This window comes from Gossypium raimondii, chromosome 13 (genome assembly GCF_025698545.1).
Source record: "Gossypium raimondii isolate GPD5lz chromosome 13, ASM2569854v1, whole genome shotgun sequence".
Taxonomy (NCBI): Eukaryota; Viridiplantae; Streptophyta; class Magnoliopsida; order Malvales; family Malvaceae; genus Gossypium; species Gossypium raimondii.
In genome coordinates, this window is record NC_068577.1 from 56,249,745 (window position 1) to 56,257,462 (window position 7,718).

At 32.4% G+C, this 7,718-nt stretch overlaps 1 protein-coding gene across 1 annotated transcript; it reads right to left on the bottom strand.

Annotated features, from left to right (window-relative positions):
- Positions 1-5,412: 5,412 nt before the first annotated feature.
- On the bottom strand, positions 5,413-7,150 carry LOC128031846 (probable 2-oxoglutarate-dependent dioxygenase AOP1). Its single transcript, XM_012606283.2, has 3 exons — positions 6,703-7,150; positions 6,272-6,590; positions 5,413-5,839 (listed from the first exon to the last, which is right to left on the bottom strand). The coding sequence occupies exons 1-3, from the start codon at positions 7,077-7,079 to the stop codon at positions 5,567-5,569; spliced, it is 969 nt and encodes a 322-aa protein (XP_012461737.1). The 5' UTR covers positions 7,080-7,150; the 3' UTR covers positions 5,413-5,566.
- Positions 7,151-7,718: the final 568 nt, after the last annotated feature.

Genomic DNA, 7,718 nt, shown 5'->3' on the forward strand with positions numbered 1-7,718 from the left:
TTGGGTGATTATGTGACATTAATTGTGAATTATATACTTCTAATATTTTATATTCATATTTTGACGCTCAATAGGGCGTTTGGGGCAATAGAAGTGAAAAAACGGTGGAAATTAGAACTTCGGAGCATTCCAAAAGTTGTGCACATGCAGCAGATTTTCACATAGGTAATCCACATAGCAGTGTGGATTTACATGGCTGTGTGTCCCGAGTGTCTCGATCTCGGGAACTATGTGATCTGAATGTTGTAGGTTACTATTTTTAGTTTTTTTTAGCACTTTAAGAGGATATAAATAGGGAAATAAGGAGGGAAGAAGGTAGCCACCAAGGGAGAGCACAAAATTATCTTGAAAACACCATTGAAGCCAATTTCCAAGCAATTTTCCACCAAGATTCAAGAGTCCAAGTCGATTTTGAAGGGAGTTATCATGGATTTCTTTTATTCTAGTGGTTATATTGTATTTTTGGTGTTCACTCTTGTCATTATGAACTAAATCTCTTAATTCCTCAGGGAGATGAACTCTAGGATGAATTCTATTGTTTGATTTATATCTTTATGCAATAAAATCTTAGTCTCTTTGTTTTCAATTATGAGTGTTTTATTATTTTTGTGTTAATAATTCTAAAGTGTCAATTAATGTTGTTGACACCATTTTTTTTGTGAAAATGGGATCGACTTGAATTTTGAAAATGAAAACGAAAATGGGAGTCGCCACCAATCCTTTTTTATGAGGTGTGATCGGATCACCTTGAAAAGTGATTGTTTTTAATAAACGATTTGATTTTATTAAACCAATGATTTTGGTCCATGAAATTCAGAAAAATAGGTTTGAGAGTCGGTTACGTACGAGGAAGGATTAGCACCCTCGTAACGCCCAAAATTGGTACCTAATTGATTACTTAATGTCTTAATGTCGAAAGTTGAAAATTCGAAAGGAAATTTAAAATGCGATCCATTTTTATTAATATTATTAAAAAATGCTTGAATAAATGGAAAGGAGAGTTAAAGACCCACTCGTCTCAAAGTAACAAAACATCACATCCCGTAAGTTAGGACACGATATTTGGAACCATAGAGAATAAGCTTGCCTTTAATTTTTATTGAAATTTTATATTTTTGAAAATTAAAAGGACATTTCACTATTTTGGTTTAATGAGAAAAATCAAAGCCCCATAAGTTAGGGTACGATTTCTCGGGTTCCCAAAACATGAAATGTTACCTCATAATGAAATTTTTTTATTTTTGAAGTTTTAAAAAGGGTATTTTGCTATTTAGGTTTAGCTTGAAAACCGAAACCCCGTAAGTTAGGGTACGGCTTCTCGAATCACCAAAACGTAAAATATTGCCTTATTTTGAAATTTTTATTTTTGTATGTTTGGGTAAAAATAAATGTAACGTTTGAAATAGTGTGTGAAAAAGGGGTTACGTTGATGGAATGACAATTTACAACATGGAGAAATTTTTTTTCAAACAACAGGGTACACGAATGAATTACCATAGCACGAAAATACGAATAAACGAATTAATACACATAATGGCAATAATTACACCATACATCGAATACAAATATCAATAACCAAAACGAACAAAATGAAACAATATATAAATCAATTAAGAAAACAATAGCTCAAAATGAATGATTTATAAAGACACTTCAAAACAAATGACAAATTGCCAAATAAATGAAATTAAAAAACTACAAATAAATAAAATGAATTAATTAAAAAATAAATAATATATAGAAAAACATGCGAGATAATTTTAAAATATATACGTACATAAAATTTGGAAGATACACAACATGAGCTTACAATAAATAATATACAAATAAAATTTAAATAAACTTAATGTAAAATAGCTTCAAATAAATAATAAATATAACCATTTTAAAATAAATCATGATAAAAGAGTATTATTTAAAATAAATAAACTAAATGGAATGAGGACGAGGTTGAAATGGAATTAAAATTCAGGGCTTTAATTGCAAATTTACAAACAGGTTATAGAGGACCGAAATAAGATGTGCTTAAGGCATGAGGGACTGACTGGGCAACATCCCTGTCCCTTATGCGCATCGTTTTGTGCAAGACCCAACTGAACCGGGTTTAAAAATGCAGCGGTTAAAATGTAAAAGGGAAGGACCCGATTGTACTTCACTGCAGAAGCGGAGGGGCTGAACATGCAATTAGCCTCTCCTAACAAAACACGCGGATCCTCAGTACCACTGGGTTGGGTCGCAGGTCAAACGCCAAAATGGCACCGTTTTGGCCACTGATGCCAAGGCTCAAAACGGCGTAGTATTATGCCTCAGAACTTAAAGTCAAAACGGCGTCGTTTCATAGGGTTATTTAAGCCCGAAATTTTTAAAAAAAAATTCATTTTAAACTCATACAAAAAGAAACTCTCCTCTCTTCTCAAAAACCCTCTCCTATCTGTCCTATGGGTTTCCCGACATCGGCGCTTGCGCCTTGCAGTGGCGATGGTGATGATGAAATAATGGGCTTTTCGGCCCCGTTTTTTAAAAAAAGCTCGAAGGCCAAGCCTTATTGACCCAAAGGTCCGAAGGAAGAGGATCCCTTAAGCCCTCCTCGGCTCGATTTTGGCAACGGAAAGTGACCTCCGGTGATAGTCGCGAAATCCACAGGTGAGCCCTTCCCTTTTCTTTTTATTTTATTTCTTATAAAAAGGATATAAAAGAATAAAAAAAAGGACAAAAACATGAATCTAAAAAAAACCTTTTAAACTTGTTTTTTGCTTTTATGTCTCAATGTTTGTAAAAAAGGGAAGCAAATTACAGTGCTCATATTCGGCTTATATAACCGATTTTAAAATCCCTAAAATTTTTTTTTTGTCGTTTGTGATTTGGATTGTGTTTGCTTGTCGTTTTCTACCTTGTTGTTTTGTAGGTGGTCTGACGCGTGGATGGCCGGTGATAGGCGAGCGGTGGCGGCAGTGGGCATGCGAGGAGGCTGGCGGCTAGGGGCAAACCTAGATGCGGCGCACCTAGGGTTTCTTTTGGCTGAAAAGTTTTTAGTTTTGGGCTAGGTTTTTGTTTGGGCTGAGGGTTAATTTTGGTTGTAATGGGTAGAGGTTTTGGGTTTCAATTGGGTTATCTGATATTGGGTCTGTTTATTGTTTTGATTTGGGCCCGGGCTGAATTGGCCTACAACAAATGTTTGATACGCAGAAGTATGAGGTTGAATAGACCCTCTTTGTGATTAGATCTTGTATAATTGATGGAGTTACATGCAATCCTAGAAATAGGACAACATAAATCTATTGGATTAGAGTAAAATCTAATAAGGGGATCCATAGAGCGAACTAAAGCAATAATAAGGGTTTTAATTAGAAAGAAATTCCAATTAATTAACCTAGAATTAGTTGTTCTTTTGCTCGAAAGATATATTAGCATAAATTAGAGATTTCTACGGATCTAAGAACTAAAAAAAATAAATTGCATAACTTAGATTGAGAATTATAGATGAAATCTAGGTGGATTTTACCTAGGTATTGTTTTGTCACTTGGTTAATACTTGATTGTTTTTGTGTTGCATTCTTTTGTGCATTCATTAGTTAACTTAAATAGTTTAATTTAATTTCAATCAATCCTTTGAATTATTGAGTTAAATAATAGAAAGGTGATAATTACTAGTAATTGTAATCCTCGAAGGAACGATATATGTGCTCACCATAGCTATAATATTAATTGATAGGTGCACTTGACTTGGTCAATTTATTAATTAGTTTACTGGACATCAGTACAGTTAACCGTCGTTGAGGATTTAATACTTGGGTGACTAAAATGAAAGCTCCCTAAAAGTTGGGTGACGAAATTGCAAGAATTTTTTTGGATGACCAAAATGAAAGCACCCTAAAAGTTGGTGACCAACTGGGTAGTTTACCCATCTTTGATTTCAAATTGTATCCTTCCAATACTGTACTAGCAAAGGGAGTGCATCAAGGTTTTCAAAATCATATTGGTGACTCAATTGATTAGATCACTAGTTTTTTTATTTGACCAGCTCGATTGGTTTATTCAGTTCAATTGCATAAATTTCAAAAATCATAAAAATTAAAAAACCATATAAAAAATCGATTAAGTAAGTTTAACTATCAATTTAAACCAATTATTTTAGTTTGGTTCAACCAATTGAGTTCGTACTGATTCGTGAGTCATCCGATCCAATCCCTTATTTTAAACCAACACCCCGATTTTAAAGAAATTAGAGGTGTCTAAAGGTCAAGCTAGGATGACAATGACCTTAATTTAAAGAAAATTTAAAGCCTCTCTCACCTCACTTAAATAGTTTGATTTACTATTTAAAAATAATAAAATATTAAAAATATTTTTATATCAAATTTTATATACTTTTATAATTAAAATTTAAAATCATTTAATTTAAATATGGGTCTATCAGAGGATAAAATTTGTGACCCAACCCGTCTCGAGTCAGTCCCCTATCAAGTCAAACGGACTCGTATTTTTAAATATATATATTTCTTTTACATCAATATATATTTTTATTTTATTATATAATATATATAAGCATGAGTTTGGAGAAAATTTTTATCTAACCGTAATATGTATTATATAACTTAATTTCCATTTAAATTATTATTACAATATTAAGGTTATATTTTTAAAATTTTATCAAAATATTTGGTCATAATAAGATTATTATTATGAAAAATTAATTATTAACCATATATATTTACATTTTTGGTTTTTGGTTTATACAAAAGCTACTTATATCCATAGTCCTTCCGCTCTTAAATCAAATAAAAGATAAGTATAAATATGTATATATGGACTCAAGCCTTCTTTATTGTTGCAATAGTAACGATGCCAATGAGCTAAACCTTAATTAGCAATTTTTTATTTTATATATTATAAAGATAGTGCTTATTATTAAGTTTATTGTAATTTTCAATAAATTAATTTACATAATTTTGTAGTAATTAAAACTAATATCTCTCATATCTTGACTTGAATGGAGCGTTGATCAAAGTTCTTATTAGACACCTATTTGACACAAGTTCAAACCGTGTCATTCTCATTTCCTATCTTTAATATTGTATCGAAAAAAAGACTAATATATCTCATCAACAATTTTATACTGAATTTTTAGATTTTCATTTGGATTTGATTGATTTTAGGATGAAAATGTTGATGAAGCATTAAACTATTGAAAAAGGGATACAAATGACATGAGATCCCTATTTCATACAATCGTTTCTCAAATAGAAAGTTGCGATGTTTTTTAAAGGATAAGTTTTGGTGGTTTTTTAAGGTAAGGGGGAAATTCTTTTTCCCATTGATGCTTTTAGCAATTTATTTGCTTAATGATTTGTTAAAGGTTTTTGTTTTCAAAGACTAACTTTTTGGTGTCTTCTCCTTTATGGTGCCTTGCACTTTTATTAATAAAACTTTCTTTAATGAGAAAAAAACCCTATAACATGGTAATACATTACAAAAATGGAAATCTCAAGTATAGGACCCCATTTATTATTTGTAATATTATTTTAATACTAAAACTGGGCTTTTACTTGTCGATATCGGTATGCATTTAATGGGAAACCGGTGGTGAAAGAGAAGCATAGGAGTAGAGCAGTTGGCCGTTGTCGATGTGCTTTGCTGGGTCAGAAAAGGCATAAAGGAAGAAGTCCATGAAATCGAATTCCTTGAAAAGCTGAGGATGTTGGTCATCTATAAGTTCTTTGGGTGCCTTGATTATAGTACCCTCATTTGGAATGACAAAGGCTGCTATAGAATATCGATCTTTGTCTCCGCTCATCATCACTCTGTGATTTACTGATTTCAATCTCCCATTACTCCATGCCTTCAATTTCCAAAATCAACATCAATAAGTATTTTTTTGATAATTATTAACTTTTAACATCAATAATCTAATATCATTAATTTTTTTATCATGAGCAAAGTAAAAGAGTTATTCAAAATTTTGAACTTGATATCTTATGCCAACATCAATAAGTAATTTATGGTAATTATTCACATTAAAAATTTGATCTAATATATATATATATAGAGAAGCTAAAAGAAGGGTTGTCCAATGTTTGAATCCAAGACTTAATCGAACTCAGAACTCAGAGATAGTACCCAAGGGACAAGGCTTCCCCCCCTCCCCTCAAAAAAAAAGATAAAATCTCACTTGGTTTTGACTCTTATATTGCTTCTTCTGTTCACATAGATCATTTATGTTAAGTTTTAAATAAATTAAAAGGCGAATATTAATCAAATATAGAAAAAGTACCTTGAGAGGATCTCCAACCATAAAAACAAAGGAAGAAGGAGATAAATTAGTCAACTTGATCCATTGGCCATCACTGACCTCAATTTCCAACCCTGAAATTTTGTCCTCACAAATAAGTGTGCTAACTGGTTTATCAGTATGAGCAAAGAGTCCTCTCTCATATTCCCCTGGTGGAGGGGCCAGGTATTTCATCATCCGCACCAACGTTGTGTAGTTCATTTTCAGTGAATCCTCCCGTAATCCGTAACTATCAGTTAGCATTAACCAAATTAACTTGTTCAGCTCCTCGATTTGCGTTGTTAGGGTATGTATGGTCTCACTGAAAATAAAATATCAAAATAAAAAGTCAATAATTCCAACTCTTTTGAATCAAAATTGATCTGAAATCAACACAACCTGCAAAATTAGAAAGGTAAAAGAATTTTTCTTACGTAAAGCGTGGGTGACCATTAGGCCACATAAGTTGAGCAAAGCTTTTAACAGAGTCATAGTTGGAGGCATCTCCGACTCCGAAGCCTTCATACAACACAGAAACCTGCTCGCATGGTCCAACCCAACCATGGTAAGGCAAGGGACTAGTGTTCTTCTGTTTCCTCTCCACTGGGACCTCAACTAGTTCTTTCAACAATTCAAATGCATCCTCTCGAATTTTTGTTGATATCTTTTTGTACACCACATCGAAACAACCGAAAGTCTCACAAGCCTCTCGAACCCTCTTGCACAAACGGTTCCACCCTTCGGTTCCTCGCTTCAAATCCGATGAACGGAACTCAATGGTTGGGAGCTCAATTTCAGCATCAACAGCCATGTTCTTAACTTTCTTTTATGCTCTAAGGAAATGTTTTCTTACACTAAATCAGCTTGTAATCTAACTTGGTTTCTCTTTGTGTAGGGATTTATGTCTATTTATAGTGGGCTTTTTTTTTTTTTTTCTCAAATTAGGTGGCGGGTCGTAGTGAAACATCTCTTTTAACTTCCCAGTTTTTTAATTCGCTTATCCAAGCAAATCCCAGGAGGCAGCACCGGTCAAAATGACTGTATATGCTACTTACTATAAGACAAGAGGTTGAATTTTAATTTCATCAATTAAAAAATATTTATCTAATCTATGTTTTGGATTTTTTTTTTTTGCATCTTAATTTTCTTATTTTTCACACTGTATCTAGAAGAAAATATGTTCATATCATTACCACAAAATTATCTCCATCCTTAAAATGACGAAAGATGTTGTGGTAGCAGAGTGCACGTTGTCCCTCAATTTTGTGAGATAAGAAATAAACATTATTTTTCGATTCTAGCGCTACAGTGCTGTAATAGCAAAGGGGAATGCATAGCCTACGTGATAGTGATAGTTATTCTTCATCCCATAATTATTTAATTTAATGAATTATTATAAAATTTATGCGTTTTTAGGATTTTTTAAATTTATATAATTATTTTAATATTA

Excerpts from the sequence above, each read along its gene's own strand:
- LOC128031846 (XM_012606283.2), bottom strand. The coding sequence starts at position 7,079 with ATGGCTGTTGATGCTGAAATTGAGCTCCCAACCATTGAGTTCCGTTCA. Across the intron at positions 6,591-6,702 it reads AATGGTCACCCACGCTTTAC|TGAGACCATACATACCCTAA; the intron begins GTAAGAAAAATT and ends TTTTATTTTCAG. Across the intron at positions 5,840-6,271 it reads TGGTTGGAGATCCTCTCAAG|GCATGGAGTAATGGGAGATT; the intron begins GTACTTTTTCTA and ends TGGAAATTGAAG.